At 43.4% G+C, this 23,990-nt stretch overlaps 1 protein-coding gene across 1 annotated transcript in view; it reads left to right on the top strand.

Annotated features, from left to right (window-relative positions):
* LOC124799094 overlaps nucleotides 1-23,990 on the top strand; it is a 704,063-nt gene that overhangs the window by 496,289 nt on the left and 183,784 nt on the right. The window contains exon 5 of the mRNA XM_047262633.1: nucleotides 3,494-3,593. Within this exon, the coding sequence (XP_047118589.1) occupies nucleotides 3,494-3,593 (100 nt within the window). The remainder of the gene's footprint in view (nucleotides 1-3,493; nucleotides 3,594-23,990) is intronic.

Below are 23,990 nucleotides of genomic sequence, written 5' to 3'. Positions count from 1 at the left end.
TAGACCTAGAGCTGCATTGTGACGTCACTAACCGCAATGTCGAGGCCCACGAGGACAGGCCGTGGTGCGTACTTCAGAGCACGTGACACTACAGGTCTTACCAGTGCCAGCAGTCGTCTTCGGCGGGAAGCGAGTAACGATTTCAGACGAGTTTAATAATTCTTAACTGTTCATTTAAATGATTGCAAGCTCTCCATGACACACAACAAAGTTAAGACCTTTAGTGGGTATGTTTTCATTGACATACTGATTCCCCGTGGGCCCTGCACAGTGTAGAGCATTCGCGAAGTATGGCGGATAAGGCTACTGGTGTGTCGCCCCAAGTTCGTTGCGTGGCCCGTAGTTTTCGTGGGCACCACATCCATACTTTCTTAGTCGCTGAAGGGGACCACGACCATTTTCGGTCGCACTCGAAAAGTGCTCTCCTCCCTGAAAGCAAGTAGGCCCGAACGACGTGGATAGCGAGTGATCGGGAGCAAGCGCCGCTCACTCGACTATGCCACGCGGATCCACTACCGTTGGGAGACATAATAAACTGTGACACAGTCTGTCTCCTTGTACTTGCCTCATTCCTCCCAGATCCAAAGCTCTGATTTACAGCTTGGTGTGGCACTGGTTTGAGGAAGGACACAAAGGTTCACTCAACGTAGAACATCTACTGTGGAAATTGGAGAGTCTCATTCGAGTATAAGTGTAACTTAGAATATACTTGGAACAAAAGACTCCTATCTGCGTTCGTTCCCCTTGTGATAAATGAAATGCGGCCACTCTGCTCAACAGTATCTTTGTCATACGGAATTCGAAACTTTCGTGATGCATTACAATCTATGTATAAAATAACTTGAAAAGGTTGCATATTGGTTACTTTGGTATTGCGTAATTATTTGCTTTTATTTATTTTTACGGCTGTAATTGTTGGTAAACAGTCGGAATATATACAGGGAATTCCATGCCTGATCCCCAGTTCCGACGTTCACTGCCAGGATACGAAGGAGGCGCGTATGTCACCCTGGTGTTACGTCGCATCGCACTATGTTTGTTGCATCAGTTTCAGTAGTGAGAGAGCTCTGACCTTGCGGAGTTAGTTGCTGCAGATTCGAGAAAGTTTCAGCTTTATGCGAATTCAGAAAGAGGAATGTCTTCACCTGTATAAACAACCCATTTCTCCTTGTTATATCTGTGGCGCGTTAACCCTGTAATCGCAAAAACGCACACTTAATCCTGTTGTAAAGACAATGCTGCATTTTGTGTACGACTTCATACATGACGGTAATGAGAGGTGGGCTAAAGTGTGGTGTGGCAGCCGTCGTTGTAGAATAGCCGGACGGGAGTAGACATGATTAGCGAAAAACTTAAAGCGACAAACAAAAGATGTACTTAACTTGTGTTTCTCCAAGTATACGAAGACTCAGAACAAATAATGTAGCAAGAAACAGAGTACAACTATCACAATGTCAGCCAGGAAGAGACTGACTGTTCTGAAGCGTGAACAATGGTGTCAGTGCCACGATTACACGGCGTCTACATAGCATCCCACAGTGATGTGGCTCCAAGCACAAGTGTGTCCAGTGTCTGGCCATCCTATATAGCGGCAGTGAGGGTGCTCACAGTCCACAGCCACTGTAAGCATGGCTCAGCGGGCGCACCCCATTGGTTCCACCAGATCCCGCGCGACCACTGTCAGCTTCAGACGGAAACGTGCAATTCCAACTTACAACGTTGACGCCCGTGGGGCGTATCGATACGTAATACCACATTACGAACTTTATTTGTGGTGCAAGGTTGTCGATCAAGACAAAACATTGGCCTCTCACATATGCTGTTCGACATGTGCTACAGTCCTGACAGACTGGTTAAAATGATCAGATCACATGTCCTTTGGTGTCCCCATGATTTGAAGGCAACCAACAGATTTCTCAACAAGCTGTTATTTTTTTATGACAAAAATAGCTGCGATCACCTCTAAAACAAAGAAAACTGTGTAATACCCTAATTTACCATCCGCTTTAAGACATATACGTCACAGTGAAAAACTGACATTCCAGAGGTAAAATATCTTAGCAAATCAGGAAGAAAATAATATTATGTATCTTTATTCGCCCGCCTGGTTGGCCGTGCGGTCTAACGCACGGCTTTCCGGGCGGGAAGGAGCGCCCGGCGTATTTGTGTCGAGGTCCGGTGAGCCGGCCAGTCTGTGGATGGTTTTTAGGCGGTTTTCCATCTGCCTCGGCGAATGCGGGCTGGTTCCTTTTATTCCGCCTCAGCTACACTATGTCGGCGATTGCTGAACAAACAAGTTCTCCACGTACGCGTACACCACCGTTACTCTACCACGTAAACACAGGGGTTACACCCGTCTGGTGTGAGACGTTCCCTGGGGGGGGGGGGGGGGCGGGGGGGGTCCACCGAGGGCCGAACCGCACAATAACCCTGGGTTCGGTGTGGGGCGGCTTAGGGGTGAAGTGAACTGCGGTAGTCGTCGTGGGGTTGTGGACCACTGCAGCTGCGGCGGGGATGGAGCCTCTCCGTCGTTTCTAGGTCCCCAGTTAACATAACATAACATACTAAAATGTAGACTTTCACGGCCGGAAATATCATGTCCATTATAATTATCCGGGCTGTTATGCCGTGGTCGGTTGATGAATTCTGGGTCAATTCCCAATGTTTCGTCTCTGACTGCGGGAGACATCTTCAAGGGGGTCCGTAGCTCGATGGAAGGTCCAACACACCCAGTGACTCAGTCAGTAGCATGATAACGTAACATGTATCTCTATTCACTTTTCTTTACTCTTACGTTGCTCGTTTCTTTGATTAATTTGTATACTGGCAGAAAGTTGTTGTTTTTCTTTTTACAAGACACATATAATGGTGTAGTACGTACGCTGATGTAAGCATTTGCACAAATCAATATCACATGGAAACTGAGACCGATACAGAAATTCTGAAGTCAGATCTGGATTCACAGAGGAAGTATCTCCCAGAAAGATCGTGGTATGTTTTGTCACTGATTTTTCCTTTATTAGACAAATGTAATGAAAATGTGTCTACAGAGGCTGGCCTTGTCATCCTCCCCTTACTGTTGGAACGTGAAACCTTTAGAATAAAAAAATAAAAAAAACGTAAAGTTGGTGAGCTGTGGAGTGATCCACTTCCAGCCAACTGAATTCTACAAGTGGAGTGTTAACCGCTGCAGTCACAGGTTTAACGTCGAGTCTCCGACTGGAGGCACACATATTCACTCTGCGAGGATCGCTGCCTTTGTTATCCGAACAGAACGAAGACCTCTCTCCTAGTTTTTCGTCTGCTCTGCTGAGTACCTCCGTGCAGCAGAATCGATACTGCGATGTCGGCAATGTGTTCATGATAATGACTGTGCTATGACTGTGTGTATCTTTTGGTGGTAGTGTAAGCATGGAAGCTGTTGCGCGTCTGAGGCTGTGCGCTGGGCGGCGAGAGGCTGTCGGTGTTGTTTAACAGGCGCGCTCTCTTTCAGGTGCCGCTCACAGTCAGAGTATTCCTCTCTCCTCTTCTTATCCCGCTGCAGGCGTCGGCCGTGGGCCGTGGCGGCAGTCCAACTCCCCCTGGTGACTCGGGTACCACCACTCTGCCCTACAGTGCATGGCGATTTCTCGTGCATACTTTATTACGCACACACTTTTATTCTATTCATACATTTTTCTCTCTACTTCACTTCACTTTTTACGTATTCATACTATATACATTATCAAGTATTACATGAATTATGCATGGGTTTTCATTACAGTTATAGACTTTATTCTTATCTGCACGAGAAGAAGCAACAGTCTAAATTGGAAGTTACTCATTAAAACTTCCAGTATCTGATTTGCGCCGTAGTTCGATAACTAGTTGCAGCATTTGTATCGAATACTTACAGTTTTCACTTTCTTACTCTCTTTAGCAATTCTTGATTAAAAACAAACATTTATACCTATACGTATCTTATTGGAAAAACATTTTTATTTAGCTTTTCGCAAAGTGGAGCACTATATTAGATGCTTCTCACTCTACACGCCGTATTGTGGTGCGGAATATCCTTTCATATGCTTGTCAGAGACATTCTAAATTTCATTTAAATTATTCAGAGCGCTTCCAGTAAGAATTAAAAAATAGCTTTTCTTCGTTCTGTTCTATTTTAACGGAGAAAATTAAGAGTCATTTAAAAATGCTTTCACCTTCTTTTCTTTTTGAGAGACTAGAGCTTATTCCTTTCTGAGTACGTAAAGTGACTACATGAAAAGCGTAAACTATCTATACGTAGTTTAGGATCCACTGAAAATTTATTTATTTTCATACACAATAAAAAGTTCTATCGTAAGCTTCAGCTACACATTACTAGAGATTTTCAGACGTTTTTTCCATTCTGTATCATGACAACTTCGAAATTTATACGAGAATCCTCATTAAATAATTTCCACTGCTACATAGCGGAACATACGGTGATTATGACGTCTCACAGCTGATGCGTGATGATGTCTCCTCACATTACACCACCACGTGGTAATCACCAGAACAGGATTGATGTATATGGTATACAGGGTATAAACAAATGTATAGCACATTTGCATGACACATTCCTTTCATGGAGACAAAGAAATTATTTTATATGAACGTGGCTCTGTAAACGCTCTGTTTTCATGGTACAACTAACTTTCTCCAACTCATTAAGGGAAGGTTTACTATCTTTTGGTTCAAAAAATCGATATTTTTTAAATTGCATTTTTGGATCCATAAAAGTGTTTAGAATCCACCCATGAAACGGTTTTTCCGAATACGGAACGGAAATGTTTGTTATTCGCGGTTGAACAAAAACATGCACCTGCCTGAAATCGGCCTTTTTCACGCACCAGTTTTTTTCTTTCGGAGGACGAGTTATTGCACCGGTGCTTGGGAGGAAACACACAAAATTCAAATGAAAGTTTGAACGCGTGTGTTTGGAAGTTAGCCTCCAAGCATTTGCATTCTGGTGCGAAGACTGTGGAGATTGCGAATTTCCTGGCAGTGAGCAGCTTCAACGAAGGGTATTCAGCAATTTTGAAGACCATGACAACGATGGACGTCATCCTGGGACTCTATTCGACGCAGTTCACCAGGCATTCGGACGACCACCGGATTCAAGCGGCCGAAAACCGCTTGTCACCGGCCGTACGAGCAGCTCTGGAGCAGCGCAGGATGGCCCAGATCGAGCAGAACGCCCTCTATGAGGAAGAGGAAGGACTAGTTTTTGGACCCTGAATAGCAGATTGAACGTACGTTGCATAATATTGCATTTATATATAGTCAAAACTTCAAACGCGTTTTACTCGAAATGACGTTTTGTTTATGGCGTGTATGGTAACTTCAAACCTAGTGAACCGACTGGATTGATTCTTTGTTTCCGACGAAAATAACTAAATTGTCTAGGAGTTGTACCACTTTTATTCCGATCCATCAACTATAAATATTTTTACGTGGCCGACGAAGTCGAAAAATCGATGAAAGAAACCAAATTTTTTCAGATGGCCGCCATTTTGCATCCTATGGTCCAAATAATTTAAGCGAGGTACAACTCCTAAAGAATCTTATATACTTCGCTAACGTCAACCAATTTTGATTTCAGACGTGCCGGCTGACCTGACATACCGCGCGTGGAGGTCTACGTCGAAATTTTGTTTCGTTCAGACCGCACTTCCGCCTTTGCTCTTCGACATTTACGGTCGAAAAAATTCCAGTTTGTAGAGAAAATATCTATAAACATTTTGACCAAAATTGACATTGATATCTATAGCACATCCCGAGCAAAAATTCTCAAAGAACATGCTTTCTTCGGGCCAAAGATAGTAAAACTCCCCTTAATAAAGGGAAACGCACAAGAACAGAACGTTAGAATCCTGGAGAACATGCACTCTTGGTGACGTCTGGTTACGTTGTGCACCGCCAGTTTTTTGTTTTACATGTCCCTGCTGCCATGCGACGTACATCATTGCTTGTTTACAGATAACTTCAACTGTTTTAGCGAATACTATGACCGTTGCAAGCACACGGGTTACTGCATAGATTTAATCACAGACTTGACTCATGGAATGGCAGTATACACAAATGTAGATGCTAGATGCCCATGTGATGTATGGATCGAAGATGCTTCGATAGGAAAAAGTTTGAAGCCATTGATGCATGTATGAATACTCAGGGGAGACATATTGAACATCTCCTGTGAGAAAGAGTTGCATTTGGTATGCTGGTGCCTTCTGTTCGTGCGTGTTTCCAATGGTTAATGAGGTAGAGAAAATGAGTTGTAACATGGAAATAAAGCTTTTCCAGACCCATGTTCATGTAACACAATTTCTTCGTTTATGTGTGAGGTATGTGCCCTGCAATTTGTGAAGTACATTTTTGTTGCACACTGTATTTCGTAACACTAATACAATACCATGCAACCACTGAATCTGAAAGGAATATCCACTTCCACCCACAACTGTAGCTTATTTGTAAGACAGAATTAGAAGTTTCTTTCGAAAATGTGCTATAGGTATAGTAATCTCTGTATTTATATGGTAACTTTTCTACAGAGTGTGAACAGTTAACTGTTTACAACGTACCACAGTGGTGTAGAGGAAGTCGAGACCAACAATTTGGTACAGGACGCTTGTGGTCTGTCTCTATCCCTCTCAACCTCTCCTTCTCTCTGTTTATTTCCATCTCCCCTCTCTCTGTCTACCTCGTCCTCTGTTTGTCTCCTGCTCCCCCTGTCCTGTTCATCTCCTCCTGCACCTCTCTCTGTCCATCTCCTCTTCCCCCTATCTCTGTCCATCTCATCCTCCTCCTTCCCTATCTTATCCATGTTCTGTCCCACTATCTCTGACCATCTCCTCCTCTCCACTCTCTCTGTCCGTCTCTTCCTCCCACTCTCTCTGTCCTCCTCCTCCTATTCTCTCTCTCTCTCTCTATTCATCCGCTCCCTCTCTTCCCCTCTTTGTGTTCATCTCTTCATGTCCACTTCCACCCACTTATTTTGTAAGCACAGAATTAGATTTTTTTAAAGTATAAGTATAGTAATCTCTGTACTTGTATGATGGCTGTTCTACAGAGTGTAAACGTTAACTGTTTACTAGGTATCACAGTGGGCTAGGGAAAATCGAGACCAACAAATTGGTATAGGGCACTTGTGGAGTGTCAAGCCGGGAAACAGCCTCAAATTGGCCCATAAGAAGACATGTAAGCTGCTGCGCATGCGCGATTTTCAGTATCCTCTCCCTCTCTTACGCCACCGGCATTAATAGCTATTTCTTCAACATTACTAATTTAAACTTTCCCTTGAAGGTAATGAAAGGAAATAAAAACTTCTGTAAAACTTATCAAGAAACCAATTACGCTTACAATTAAATCTAAACGTAATCCTTACAAGCCCAGAAGTTCAGTAATAAGAAGGTCAAACAAACAAAACGATGTAATCGCTAATTTTATGCTGGTAAAATTCAAAATATTTTTAGATAAAATTTACACAAACGTCAATTTCACATTTTCTAGGTGCAAGACAATGCGATTTTAATATTCAGGGACAATTCCAGCCAAAATTTCGTGCAGAGCACAAGCTCTGTAGTGTGGGTGAACTTTGTAGGCAAATTCGAAACTGTTTCCCAGCTTTATGGACCATAAAGAAATTTGTTTGTCTTGATTTCATTTACACCACTACGGTACGTTGTACTCTGTGAACACACATCATTTGCACCCTGTCTAGTTTTGCTCCTTTACAGCTAATGTTGCCTTAAGCCTATTGGATAAGCTTTACATTTGGATTGTTGAGTAATTGGTACACCTAAATATTTTTGATGGAATTTACTTCTCATTCAAGGTGTTCTGTTTCAGTGCTAATGTGCGAGCATCGTCTATCAAGTATCTGTGCGCTGTGTATTTATGTGCGACTGCGTTATCTAATAAAATATTAACTGTGACCTCTTTGACAGACAGTTCCTGTTGATAAAATTTGGAAGTAGTAACATGATTTGGTGGTAGTTGTGACATTCGCAAGCATTTCTGTTAGGCGCCCAGACACATGTTTTTCTAAAGGAGAAGGAAGGTTGTAGAGAAAGCTGGTTGCTATAGACATTTTCAGATATTTTGCTCTTTTTTTGTTACAACAAAAAAGGAGCCAGTCAGTTGGCTACAGAAATAAACTTGCTACTTAACCGAGCGTGGTAGGGCAGTGGTTAAGACAGGGCACTCAGTATTAACGAAGACCGGTGTTCCTATCTCGATCTAATGATCCACATATGTTTTACACTCCTGGAAATTGAAATAAAAACACCGTGAATTCATTGTCCCAGGAAGGGGAAACTTTATTGACACGTTCCTGGGGTCAGATACATCACATGATCACACTGACAGAACCACAGGCACATAGACACAGGCAACAGAGCATGCACAATGTCGGCACTAGTACAGTGTATATCCACCTTTCGCAGCAATGCAGGCTGCTATTCTCCCATGGAGACGGTCGTAGAGATGCTGGATGTAGTCCTGTGGAACGGCTTGCCATGCCATTTCCACCTGGCGCCTCAGTTGGACCAGCGTTCGTGCTGGACGTGCAGACCGCGTGAGACGACGCTTCATCCAGTCCCAAACATGCTCAATGGGGGACAGATCCGGAGATCTTGCTGGCCAGGGTAGTTGACTTACACCTTCTAGAGCACGTTGGGTGGCACGGGATACATGCGGACGTGCATTGTTCTGTTGGAACAGCAAGTTCCCTTGCCGGTCTAGGAATGGTAGAACGATGGGTTCGATGACGGTTTGGATGTACCGTGCACTATTCAGTGTCCCCTCGACGATCACCAGTGGTGTACGACCAGTGTAGGAGATCGCTCCCCACACCATGATGCCGGGTGTTGGCCCTGTGTGCCTCGGTCGTATGCAGTCCTGATTGTGGCGCTCACCTGCACGGCGCCAAACACGCATACGACCATCATTGGCACCAAGGCAGAAGCGACTCTCATCGCTGAAGACGACACGTCTCCATTCGTCCCTCCATTCACGCCTGTCGCGACACCACTGGAGGCGGGCTGCACGATGTTGGGGCGTGAGCGGAAGACGGCGTAACGGTGTGCGGGACCGTAGCCCAGCTTCATGGAGACGGTTGTGAATGGTCCTCGCCGATACCCCAGGAGCAACAGTGTCCCTAATTTGCTGGGAAGTGGCGGTGCGGTCCCCTACGGCACTGCGTAGGATCCTACGGTCTTGGCGTGCATGCGTGCGTCGCTGCGGTCCGGTCCCAGGTCGACGGGCACGTGCACCTTCCGCCGACCACTGGCGACAACATCGATGTACTGTGGAGACCTCACGCCCCACGTGTTGAGCAATTCGGCGGTACGTCCACCCGGCCTCCCGCATGCCCACTATACGCCCTCGCTCAAAGTCCGTCAACTGCACATACGGTTCACGTCCACGCTGTCGCGGCATGCTACCAGTGTTAAAGACTGCGATGGAGCTCCGTATGCCACGGCAAACTGGCTGACACTGACGGCGGCGGTGCACAAATGCTGCGCAGCTAGCGCCATTCGACGGCCAACACCGCGGTTCCTGGTGTGTCCGCTGTGCCGTGCGTGTGATCATTGCTTGTACAGCCCTCTCGCAGTGTCCGGAGCAAGTATGGTGGGTCTGACACACCGGTGTCAATGTGTTCTTTTTTCCATTTCCAGGAGTGTATATAGTTTCACTTCAGGAAAATAGAAGGATAATTTCTTTGAAACGGCTATGGTTGGTTTCGTTTCTAATCCTTGTCAAAACAGAGCTTCCACTCAACCACATAAGATCTCATCGTCATGTTCTCTTTCCTTTCACTAATGTACAATATTTGCTGAAAACAAGTAAACCGCATTCGACAGATTGTTTTTGTTTCTGGCTAATTAGGTAATGAAAACCGGCACGTTGGATCATATTCAGTGATACTTATTTCAGAGAATTCCTTCACTACCTTTCCTTTGTAGTAAAATATGAGCCTGCTTTTTCTACAGGGTGTCCAGAAATGTTGCGGCAAACTTCGAGCGGTTGTAGAGGGTGCCTTAAGGAACAAATGGAGAATAGAAACCCTTTTCCAGAAAGTCATCCAATGACGCTGCAGAGGGTCCAAGTTATAGACGCCGTCGCCTGCCACTAGCAAACATGACTTCGTACACCAGCGGACCATAGGCGGAACGTCTCTCAACGGTGTTTGTTATTCACTGATTTTCAACTGATTGCCATGATCGCCGGTGGAGAAGTTGAAGCTAGCTGCTGCGTAGACGGGTCTTGTCTCTTCTAAATGCAATACTCTGTTGCCTTGGAGGATAATGGTTTCTGACACGAGTTTCCACCCGCAGTTTACTTTTCTCCTGTGTACCAGAAAACATGGGAGACATTAGAGGGTTTCAGGACAAAAATAAACTGCTGATGGAAACCCATGCCATCCGTCAAGGCAACAGAGCACCACCGCAGCAGCTGGCTACGTCTTCTCCACTGGCGTACGTGGCAATCAGTAGCGATCACTGAACAACAAGCAACACTGTGCGAGCACTAAATTCAAGTTGCCAGACCGGATGTGGCGTTTTAGATACCATTCCGGGCAGCTATATCAGTGTTGTTATCAGTAAATACGGCGTCATTCGTCGTGCAGCCGCGCGTGCAGCAGCATCGAAGATCACACAGAGATCATGCCTCGCTATAGGAGGAGATTTAGGCGTTCGTGCCTTCCTGTTTATAAGGCCAAAGATGATGCTGAAATTACTACAACGTCAGGTCTTGGAGGTCAAGTGATTCTTCAGGGCCCGTCTACGTTTTGTGGAGGTGTTTTGCAATTTAGTGTTCCCAAAACTAAAGCTCCACAGCTTGGTAATAGCTGGATAACTGTTGCTATTGTACGGTACGATGGTAGTACCGTTAAAGGTGTTTCTGGATTGGAGGCTTTCAATAACAGAGATGTTATTGCTTTTCGAACATTTCAAGTTGGCGAGGTGTTCAATAGGGACATCGGAACGTCTTATTTTACTAGCAACATGGCTTTTATTTTGAGGACTCGGTCCGTCAATGTACAAAGTCACGTTTGCTGCCGGAAGGATGGCTTAGTATCAGGAATCGGCGCCTATGATTTCAACGCTCTGTATTATCGTTGGATGGCGTTTCCGACACGGTTTCCTATCCTAGATTTGTTCCCCAAGACACCCTGTACAGTCTATTGAAGTTTGTCACAACATTCTTGGGACGCCCTGTACACTGCTTGCACTGTTTTGCGTTGATGGTATTCAGGATAATTATCGTACCCGTTTGCGGCAAATCGTGGATTGTTTCCCCCTTCACGTACATATTGATTAGCATTTTAAACAATGTCTCTTGGGTTCTTTCTCCGAGCGACTTTAGTTTCGAACCTGTATGATCATGCAGCTCATTTAGTCCTCTGACGATTTCTTCATTTCCAGAGAGTTCTCATCATAATATTTTCCTTCCTACAGTTTGTATACATAATACTGCTACTTTTTCATCATCTGTTATTATTCTGTCCTCTTTCACTTATTTGGTAAAGTCTTGTTTTGAACTGAATGGTTCAAATGGCTGTAAGCACAATGGGGCTTAACATCCGAGGTCATCAGTCCCCTAGACTTAGAACTACCTAAACCTAACTAACCTAAGGACTTCACACACACCCATACCCGAGGCAGGATTCGAACCTGTGACCGTAGCAGAAGCGCGGTTCCGGACTGAAGCGCCTAGAGCCGCTCGGTCATTGAACTGAAGATCTTGGTACACTCGCTCAATGTTACCTTTCATCATAGTTTAATCCTTCTCCCTCATTAATTTTAAACTATTCTCCACATGCTTTCTTTATCTGTTCATCGCATTTCTGTATTGTCAGTATCCTGCCTAATATCGTGCTATATTTCGCTCTATATTTTCTTTCATTGTGCTGAGGCTACAGTTTGTCCGTCTCCTCCTCCGCCTCCCTCTGTACAGAATTTTATTTCCCATCTCAAAGAACGCTTCTTTAGCTAGTTCCCATTTCATGTCATGGCAGTTTCATCAATACTTCCACGTACGTAATGCTCCACCACATTTCGAATAAATCCGAATCTACACTCTGATTATACGCTTCTGCTTCCATTTTCGTTTTCATTATGTTAGGAATCTGTAATCCCCGCTATTAGAACATCTACTCTTTGGAAGTCGCTCTTCTCTCGTTCCTAGCATATCTAGTTTCCCTTCCACTATCAGTTATCTTACATTCCACGTTGCTGTTCAGGAGACATCTCGTTTATGTTCTGCTTCAATGACAACAGGCAATGAAAGGATACACATTATGAAAAGTGTTAATATGAAGTAAAACTAGGGGATAAACAAAATAAAACAGATTCTAAAATTTACTTGTCTGCAGGTATCTGAAATCAAAATATGTTCATGGTTAGGTGTAATTAGATGAACACTAACTTCACTGAACGAAGGTTTATTCAGCACTTGCACATACAAGAGCGCGGAGCGAACTGCCTCCGGCCAGAACACATATGGTATATATACAGTTACAGAACATACCAGTACAATGATTCTTGACATTTGGGGATACTTCTAGAATGTACTCGAACCGAATATAGAAATTAAAATCTTAAAGTTCAAGTGAGTTCTGAACTCCCGACCATGCAGGCAATAGTCCAGTATCATAACCACTACACCACAGTTTCCTCTGCGACACGAGGTTACTTCAACTGGTGCATCGGAACTTTGCCCTCCAAGCTGCCTCTAAATAAACATTCTCCTCGGGGTTCCTATGAGTCGTGATTTGTACTCAGCTGTGACCAGCTGGTGTTGATTGAAACTACACGTCTTATGCCACGACAATTCTGCGCGCAACTTCCGACCCTGAAAACTCGCCTTGTCTGTGTGCCCACAGTCTGACATGTAAGCGTGAAATGACTCTTCGATACATGTTGGTGGTCTGAACAGTGTACGTAAGAAACATTGCACAATTCGACACTGGAGGTACAGCGTGCCCTGATAAATTCCAATGCAAACAGACGTTTACTTTTTACGTCCATTACACAGCTGGCTGCACATAGGGCTCTCCTGTTGTCAAAAGAGTATCGAGAAAGAGGATTATTCTGAAATGAAAATAACCGAAAATTATGCAAGACATGAGGGTGGTACAAAACATTCTTTGAGCGTTTTGTGTTGCTCACAGTGCGAAAGATGTTTTTTTTCTGATCTACATCTGCAACATCTGTGTTGTGCGAGCTGCACTCCTACAGTTGTAAGAATTAAGGAATGTTTTCTTATCCAGACAGACTAGGTGGAAGTACTGCAATAAAATAACCAAAGCATATTGAGCACAAGGCTGTTATAAGAGTCGAGGGACATGAAAGGGAAGCATTGGTTGGGAAGGGAGTAAGACAGGGTTGTAGCCTCTCCCCGATGTTGTTCAATCTGTATATTGAGCAAGCAGTAAAGGAAACAAAAGAAAAATTCGGAGTAGGTATTAAAATTCATGGAGAAGAAATAAAAACTTTGAGGTTCGCCGATGACATTGTAATTCTGTCAGAGACAGCAAAGGACTTGGAAGAGCAGTTGAATGGAATGGACAGTGTCTTGAAAGGAGGATATAAGATGAACATCAACAAAAGCAAAACAAGGATAATGGAATGTACTCTAATTAAGTCGGGTGATGCTGAGGGAATTAGATTAGGAAATGAGGCACTTAAAGTAGTAAAGGAGTTTTGCTATTTGGGGAGCAAAATAACTGATGATGGTCGAAGTAGAGAGGATATAAAATGTAGGCTGGCAATGGCAAGGAAAGCGTTTCTGAAGAAGAGAAATTTGTTAACATCCAGTATTGATTTAAGTGTCAGGAAGTCATTTCTGATGGTATTCGTATGGAGTGTAGCCATGTATGGAAGTGAAACATGGACGATAAATAGTTTGGACAAGAAGAGAATAGAAGCTTTCGAAATGTGGTGCTACAGAAGAATGCTGAAGATTAGATGGGTAGATCACATAACTAATGAGGAAGTATTGAATAGGATTGGGGAGAAGAGAAGTTTGTGGCACAACTTGACCAGAAGAAGGGATCGGTTGGCAGGACATGTTCTGAGGCATCAAGGGATCACCAATTTAGTATTGGAGGGCAGCGTGGAGGGTAAAAATCGTAGAGGGAGACCAAGAGATGAATACACTAAGCAGATTCAGAAGGATGTAGGTTGCAGTAGGTACTGGGAGATGAAAAAGCTTGCACAGGATAGAGTAGCATGGAGAGCTGCATCAAACCAGTCTCAGGACTGAAGACCACAACAACAACAACATTGAGCACAATGCCGGGTGTATAAAAACGGTTACTGCAGGAAATAATATCGATACAAAAGTGGTTTTTTAATTCACAGCGGTCTTACTTTCTTCTCCTTTCATGTTGTGTTGAAGAAATGTTAATATCTCTGAACAATCCTTAACGCTGCTTTTATGCATGCATGTAAATACATAAACTTTCGAATAAAGCATAGTTCATTATTAGTAGCTAATGCGGATTGTCTCATCACTCATTACATTTGGAATCAATACGAGATTCGTTACCTCTCAATAACTTGAGATAATGCCCTGTGTTAATATATTTCGTTGAAAATTACATTAGTGGTATAAAAGTAATGGCAATGAACCTTAATTTTTAAATGTAAAAGACTATAGTTCAATTCGCTTGTCCAAGTACACTATACTTTAAGAATAATGCAAAGTCACAGATAAGCGACACGGAAAAAATGTTTAGCACGTAAACAAGCACAGAGTTTGATGTGGTGAAGAGAAAAATCTAAAACAAATAAAAACATTCGCATCTACACTCCTGGAAATGGAAAAAAGAACACATTGACACCGGTGTGTCAGACCCACCATACTTGCTCCGGACACTGCGAGAGGGCTGTACAAGCAATGATCACACGCACGGCACAGCGGACACACCAGGAACCGCGGTGTTGGCCGTCGAATGGCGCTAGCTGCGCAGCATTTGTGCACCGCCGCCGTCAGTGTCAGCCAGTTTGCCGTGGCATACGGAGCTCCATCGCAGACTTTAACACTGGTAGCATGCCGCGACAGCGTGGACGTGAACCGTATGTGCAGTTGACGGACTTTGAGCGAGGGCGTATAGTGGGCATGCGGGAGGCCGGGTGGACGTACCGCCGAATTGCTCAACACGTGGGGCGTGAGGTCTCCACAGTACATCGATGTTGTCGCCAGTGGTCGGCGGAAGGTGCACGTGCCCGTCGACCTGGGACCGGACCGCAGCGACGCACGGATGCACGCCAAGACCGTAGGATCCTACGCAGTGCCGTAGGGGACCGCACCGCCACTTCCCAGCAAATTAGGGACACTGTTGCTCCTGGGGTATCGGCGAGGACCATTCGCAACCGTCTCCATGAAGCTGGGCTACGGTCCCGCACACCGTTAGGCCGTCTTCCGCTCACGCCCAAACATCGTGCAGCCCGCCTCCAGTGGTGTCGCGACAGGCGTGAATGGAGGGACGAATGGAGACGTGTCGTCTTCAGCGATGAGAGTCGCTTCTGCCTTGGTGCCAATGATGGTCGTATGCGTGTTTGGCGCCGTGCAGGTGAGCGCCACAATCAGGACTGCATACGACCGAGGCACACAGGGCCAACACCCGGCATCATGGTGTGGGGAGCGATCTCCTACACTGGCCGTACACCACTGGTGATCGTCGAGGGGACACTGAATAGTGCACGGTACATCCAAACCGTCATCGAACCCATCGTTCTACCATTCCTAGACCGGCAAGGGAACTTGCTGTTCCAACAGGACAATGCACGTCCGCATGTATCCCGTGCCACCCAACGTGCTCTAGAAGGTGTAAGTCAACTACCCTGGCCAGCAAGATCTCCGGATCTGTCCCCCATTGAGCATGTTTGGGACTGGATGAAGCGTCGTCTCACGCGGTCTGCACGTCCAGCACGAACGCTGGTCCAACTGAGGCGCCAGGTGGAAATGGCATGGCAAGCCGTTCCACAGGACTACATCCAGCATCTCTACGATCGTCTCCATGGGAGAATAGCAGCCTGCATTGCTGCGAAAGGTGGATATACACTGTACTAGTGCCGACATTGTGCATGCTCTGTTGCCTGTGTCTATGTGCCTGTGGTTCTGTCAGTGTGATCATGTGATGTATCTGACCCCAGGAATGTGTCAATAAAGTTTCCCCTTCCTGGGACAATGAATTCACGGTGTTCTTATTTCAATTTCCAGGAGTGTATATAATGACTTGGGTTGTATTTGTTTTCGAGTTAGCACCATTAAATCCGATGTGTGTTGCTCTTTGTGTTGTAGTTAATTCCTAATGTTGGAACATCAGCGAGAATGAGTTGTGAGCTACGCTGACCAACCAATTCGTTTAGGAGTTACAACTGTTTGTAGCCATAAAAATAATTAATAACGATGGTGGAGACTATCTAGGCGATGGGCATACAAATAGCATCAACGAACATCCAGAAAACCAAAGCTAAACAACCTGAGAAATGCAAAGCCATATTACATATGTGACATCCCCAAAATGGAACGCGTTTATGCCTTCAAAAAATTACTGCTGAGCAAAGCGTAGGTGATGTCTCGTTTCTGCATATACATCTTTCCGTAATTTCCTTTAGGATTCAGCTGCTCCGACGATGAACTGATAGTGGCATGGAAAGACAGATACAAGGCTCTACAATCGATTTTTCCAGGAGAAAAGAACTATCCATTTCAACACGCCAGTTTTCATGACCTGTAATCATCTTTGTGTCTAACTTTTACTGTTTCTCAATACAATGTTTGCAATCATTTCAGTCAACTAGGCAATTGTTATGCGATACAAACAGCCACACCAGTTGTTTATATCGTACTTACCCTCTGAACAACTTCTGTCACACTTCCGTCACAATGAGGGTACAGTCACACTACTTAGGAACAGCCTCTTCGTGAAGATGATACGCAGAGTAGCAAACACAAAGAAGAGATCCAATAGCATAGCGTTTCACCTTACAAGAAAGGTATGTCACACAATCACCATAGAAACGCTACCACTTAGGAAATCAGACAACATAAACGTAACCTAGTTGAGGACAACATGTTTTTGAAACTCACACCTTACGTAAAAAAATTCCCCAATTTAAATGCTGTACTTCGACTGTTTCTAAGTTCCTCTAACAGACTCCTAGGATTAGGTGGTTCTGTAATTGTGCAGAAACATAGAGTGGTGCAGTATTTACAGAAAGTAAGGCGTTAAACAATACGAGTACCTTCCCCTTTATCGAATCTGCTTTGGGTGAAGTTAGCGATAGTAATATACTGTGACTTCGGCTATCACTATGATGTAAACCCATTAACTAACGCGGTAACAATGCTCGAAGCTAAGGATCTTCATGGACTCCCGCGTTAAATTACATATCCAGCATCTCTTCCTCAGTGGACAGTCTACATCCCTCTCTCCTATTACGATAGTTAGCAATTATTACTGTTACCTCACAGCTTAATCAATACAAGCGTAATAGTTACAAGGGTCACAGTAAATAGCTACAACTCTCTCATTTTGAATATGTGGAGGAGTAGAGCCGCAGTAAATTACTACACTGCTTCACCATGTAGATCTGGAGAAAAAGAACATACTCCCATTGTTGTACATGTTAGTTGTGCCGGAAGGAGAACACTTCATCTGCAGACAGTCTTCCTTATACAAATCGCTAGATAGCAAGCTGTCTCGAGCCATCCTAGAAGTTTACTGTACACAGCATAAACATATGTGATAGCGCTGTAAACTACTATAATTAGCCTATACGTTTTCTGCAATTCCAGCCAACTTTAATTTCTTTACGACTGACGTAACCAATTTTCTTTTGCTTTCTGTTATTTCCTTACATTATTACTACATTTATCAGTTTCAATATTACCTATCTTTCCCCTCGTCTGTTGATTTCCCCCATGTCTCCTGGTATTGCGATTTCTTCAAACTTGTTTGCTTTTCACCGCTCTTCAGTGGAGATTAGTCATATTTCCTTGGCGTACCGCTGTGATCACAACCACCAAGAACTTTGCATTTATCTGTGCGTCTGTTGTTACCATCTTGCCTGTACTGTTTCTGCCTTTTCTACTTCAGCCTAGTTTTAATCGTTATGGTCCGTTCACATATACAACTGTATTTTGTTTACTGTGCAGCATGTGTTTCCCCAGCCTCGTGTATTGCTCTTCAAGAGTTATTCTCTGATGTCTTAACACACGTCCTACGATTTGTACCTTCTTCTCGTCATTATTTTTGCACAATTTTCTTACAGGTTCTGTGGAGAACATACTCGTTTATCTTATTGTTCTGTCTGATCTTCAACATCCTTCTGTGGATGATGATGATGATGATTATGATGATGATGATGAGATCCCATACTCCGAGGAGCATAGGGGTAGGTTCGGGAGACCCGCACTGTCGACTAGGCAAGGTCCTAGCGGAGGTGGTTTGCCATTGCCTTCCTCCGACCGTAATGGAGGTGAATGATGATGATGAAGACGACACAACAACACCCAGTCATTTCGAGGCAGGAAAATCCCTGACCCCGCTGGGAATCGAACCCCGGGAAGCGAGAACGCTACCTCAAGACCACGAGCTGCGGACCCTTCAATAGAACCACACCTTAAATGCGTGTATCATCCTCTTTCTTTGCTGCTTGATCATCCAAATACTGCTTTCTCCTTCCGATATCAATACGGTGAGTCTGTTGAAGCTTAAAAAAATGTGTGTGAAATCTTATGGAACTTAACTGCTAAGGTCATCAGTCCCTAAGCTCACACACTGCTTAACCTAAAATATCCCAAGGCCACACACCCACACACACATGCCTGAGGGAGAATTCGAACCTCCGCCGGGACCAGCCGCACAGTCCATGACTGCAGCGCCTTACACCGATCGGCTAATCCCGCGCGGCTGTTGAAACTTGTTAAAGTTATCAAGCAGTTATAAATAGAGGAACAAAGCGACAGTGACCAATTTCACAAGTTTGTAAATGTCTTGAGAGTGAAACTGAGGGCTGGAACCCACGTTCAGTGTGTCGACATTAAAGGGTCCAGTGTGTGCCGCTAGGCCAACTCATCTGCAGCAAACATGTGTTCTTACGCCATTGGAGCTTGACAGCATGCTATACACTAGACAACGTCACTGTAGCGACCGACAAGCTCAAGGGTGGAAGAAACGAACTGACACTTGCTGCCGAAGGTATGCCAAAGAGGCAGGCATTGGCCTCTCTGCAGCGTCATTGGATGACGATTCTGAACGTGGATTTCCACCATCAATTTGTACCTCTAGACACCCTCTACAGCTCCTCGCAGTTTCCCGGTGCTGTTTTCATCCTGCATACCCTTTTCTCTCTTCTCAAAATGCACTTCGCTCACGCTCTTTGTTAGACAGCTGCCTGCCGGCCGGTGTGGCCGTGCGGTTCTAAGCGCTTCAGTTTGGAACCTCGTGACCGCTACGGTCGCAGGTTCGAATCCTGCCTCGGGCATGGATGTGTGTGATGTCCTTAGGTTAGTTAGGTTTAAGTAGTTCTAAGTTCTAGGGGACTGATGACCTCAGTAGTTAAGTCCCATAGTGCTCAGATCCATTTGAACCATTTGAACAGCTGCCATTTTTGTCTTCTCCTACAGTTTCTACGCTCTACTGCCCTCTCTGGTAGCATGGAAGTTATTCCCTGATGTCTTAACACATATCCCATCATCCTGTCCCTTCTTCTAGTCAGTGTTCAGTGTTTTATACGTATTTTTGCACTCGCCGAATGTACGTAGTACCTCCTCATTTCTTATCTTACCATTCCATCTAATTTTCAATATCCTCCTATAGCGCCAGACTTCAAACGGTTCGATTTTCATTTTTCCCGTTTTTCTCAGAGTCCACGATTCACTTCCATAGAATGCTGTTCGCCAGGCGTAAATTCTCAGAAATTTTTTCCTCAAATTAGAACCGATGTTCGATGTTAGTAGACTTCTTGCCCAGGAACGCCCTCTGTGCACAGTAGACAATTCACTCCATTCATTGCGTTCTGTAATTGTTCCTCGCTGTCATTGAGCATGGGAATGTCTTGAGCGAATCATTTGGCTGCTATTCGCGTTTATTTTTATAAATATGTGTTCTTTTCTGTGATTTCAAATCACATTTTACTCTTCTGTTACAAACCGGCCAGTTTTCATTCTCAGTAATAACGATTAATCAGTTTCCTCACAAATATTTTCTGTTTTATGACCTAAACAGCTTATGAAAAAAGCAACAAAAATGTAACGCCTGATTTGTTTCATTCCTTGATTGAAAGAATAATTTTGTCTCTTCGTTTCTGATAAACTCTCCCTTATGGAATACTACAAAGACGTGGTGTTTTTAGCGTTCATCTTTCATGAAATTATCATCATGAAAAGTACGCCCATAACACGAAGTGTATCTGCTACGCGCTGTTCGTTATTTTTTTGTTAGCAGCAGCAAGGAGTCGACGAACAGTGCACTACCTTACAAATGAGGTCTCAGTCCCTCCTCATATGTTCAGGTCTGCTTATTTTAAGAACACGATTTTTAAAAAGCCAACCTGTCTCCTGCACTAGCATTGCTTCCCTGCTGGTAAAATACTGCATACGGAAGGCAGGAACACCAGCACACCTTTACGCCTACTTCTCATTTACTATCATCGAGCTGTTTATTATTAGTCCGTCGCCAGAACAAATGCTTTATGCTCATTTCCAAGGAGTTACTTCGTTAGTTACAAAGTGTATCGAAGTTTTGTTTCCTCATTGTGGTCCCAAAATTGAAGAATTTTTGCAGTACTTTAAATATTACATTTATTAAAACAAAATTATAAAAGTGCTCATCTTTAGTAACGTTTCAGTGTGGTTACCGTAAAATTATCGTTTAATGAAGGTGCATGTACCGATTCATCGGACTCCCGTAACATGCGAGTTACAATAGTTGCATTTTAAAACTCATTATTAAAATACCAGTGTTAAAGTTACTCTAAACGAAAACATGCAGAATCCATAAGTAGCATACTTCTCTCGCTACACAGCTCACTAATTTTCTCTTGTCTTCAATCTATTCTATGAGCATGTGGATAAATCCTTTTTTAAATTATTTTTGTTTCCTCGACGTTAGAACTGAAAGTGATTGTCATATAGTTTATATGCAGCGTAATCCAATTCCGTTCCATTTGGAATGCTGTTATCAAGAGAAGATTTGAGTTCGCCTGAAGGTAGTGGGATTAAGAAACGCCGGCGCATGTACAGCGAGAAATGGAAATAGTAAAAACACAATCTTCGCATGACTGATGTCCTGCGACTACAGCGTTCGCCGATTCCCCCTTTATTGCCTCCACTATCGGAAGAATGCCAGCAGACAGTCACAGACTCTACAAGCTCTCAGCGTGCACACCTCAGCTACCACATGTAACATAAGTCGAGCATGGTGAACAAGGTATTCCACATAATTTATCATACTGTTCCAGGTTATTACGTAGTTTACTGTTTTCACTATTACTAATGAAGTTGGTTTAAAATGTTGTTCTCATCGAAGCAAACGTTTCCACTTATCAATAAAATAATTAATGCCTAATAAAGCTATTAATTCGCAGCTGCATGTCTCTGACGTATTGTACCAATTTAAATTGGTAGAAACTTACATTATTTGATAATATGCTAAGGTAGCTTAGCTCTTTTAAAACTGCACGAAAATGTATTTGTAGTTTTCAGATGATGATGAATCAGCAACTTATTATTCTACTAAACTGCAGCTTGGTAGAAGGTTGTGTTTTAACATTACTTCAGTTTTATACTTATATTTAAAAAGAAAATAGTAATTATAGTGCTCCAATATTTTGACTGATATTTTCATGTTGTATTCATTTATTTGTTTCATGATACATGCCATACTATGTGATAACTGATAAAATGCAAGTAATGTAGTTAAGCTTCACATACAGGGTGATTTAGCTGGACCAGCTATGGGTCTTATGTAACCCACAAGGCCTTCAAAAACCATCTGCGAGATTTCCACATTCTCCCTCTCGCTTTGCGCGGACTACTAGTCCTACAGAAAAAATGAACAGGACCTTTCTGTAGTAAATTTCATGTAGTTGAATTTTGAGCTAGGATTCATTCTCGGTACAGACTATAGTTCTCGAATTATTCAAAATACGTACAAAAGTGACATTCAAACCTCGTTTTCCTTGAATAAATCGAAAACTGTGGCCTCCGGCAGAAACCTATTCCGTTAAAAAATTCAGCTACGTTAAATTTACAGTTTTCACGTAGCGAGTGAGAGAATATGAAAATCTCGCACTGGTTTTGAAGGCGCAGGTTGCATAAAACCTACAGATAGAGACAGCTGATTCGCTCTGTACATATATTTAGCTGCATTTAACTCAAGATGGTTTTTGACAGTTTAATTCGGCGGAATGTAATTAATACAGTACTTGGATTTCTCTCTGGAACAGCACACAGCTATCACAAGAATATCGATCTTTAAATGGCGTACATCGTTAAATGCTGTACACCACCAGATACTGGATGAAGACATCACCAGCCTACAAGTAATCTGACAAGGCGAAATGTTTCATTTCTCGTGTACTTTACTTTCTCCTATCTTGTACATGTCATTATTCCTTACCTTTTCTTTTGGTCAAGGGTAAAGAAAATCCATGTAAATACTTTTCTTCTAGAATGTAGTAAAGCACATCTAGAGCTTCTCACAATGAACGCGTAGAAGAATCTTATAGCAAGCTGCCATCTGAGCCCTTGAAGGAATGTTTGTGACTCTGCTACCTGTGTTACGATTTAAAATGCTCTAGAGGCAAGAGCCTGTTGCATGAGTACAAACATTTTATAAGAATGGGTGTACTTCTTGCTACTCGGAAACCAGATACACTGAGAAATCACCTGAAGATAAAAGAATAAGAATTCATTTCCACGTTACGCTGAGTGCTAAATTATGAACCCCGTTGCGAGGAGTAGTTTCGCTGATATTCAGCATAGGACGATGATATATTGTACACAGGTAGAGAATAATTGTTCATCACCAAGTCTACACTGATGGCGATTGGTTGAACGGATATCAGCCTACTTCATCTCCAGATCATATTCGTCTCTCGATAATTCATTAATTGCGATTACTATTTAAGGAGGGATATTATTCTTCAGTTGGGGCGAGACTATCATATACGGTGGGTGGCCAAGATCACAATTGTAACTGTGGGCATTGTTTTTGGTTGGTTTTTTGGGACCCGACAAGGTTTTCCTACCATTCGAGAGGACTACACCACTACCTGACAGATCATCCTCATCTGCAACTGGACTGGTCGTGGGGGCAGGGTCCATTAAAAATCGTACAAATACTTGCCACTAAAATTCCTTTTCACTGGTATGTGTCTAAGAACTCAAATAAGAACAAGAGACATTCAAATACTAGGAAAGGATTATAAGGTTGGTTTCTTTAATGACCTACGATTACTCGTATTTCTATATTTGAGAGATATTTTTACTTTCTACAGGTAACCGCAAGAGATGGTTGTCGACTGACCGTCTCCCACAAACGTCGACACTCCAACCTAGTTTATTTTCCAGACATAATGCAACTTAGGAGCTCAGAAGTTCGACTTTAAGTATTTTCAGACTTAATCGCTGTCCAGAAAGTGGTTGCGCATGAGAGATGTTTGATATGTTTGACAAAACACCAATTCTTTGCGTTGTCTTCAGTTATCTACATCTATGTCCACAGTCTTCAAAAGAAGTGCGACGTGTATCCAAAACCCGTGCTGTTGTTAAGAAACGACTATCGAATTTACTCAATTATTCCGTCAGTGATGAACGTCGCAGGCATCTGTATGTAATGTATATAATCTAGTTACTCCGCACACTCTATACACAATTAATATTTAAGTGTCTTATTATGTTCTTAAATGTCACAGGTGAAAGTTTTTTCCGTTTTGTTAGCTATATTTTAA

This window comes from Schistocerca piceifrons, chromosome 5 (assembly GCF_021461385.2).
Source record: "Schistocerca piceifrons isolate TAMUIC-IGC-003096 chromosome 5, iqSchPice1.1, whole genome shotgun sequence".
Taxonomy (NCBI): Eukaryota; Metazoa; Arthropoda; class Insecta; order Orthoptera; family Acrididae; genus Schistocerca; species Schistocerca piceifrons.
This window is presented reverse-complemented; position numbering and strand designations above follow the sequence as displayed.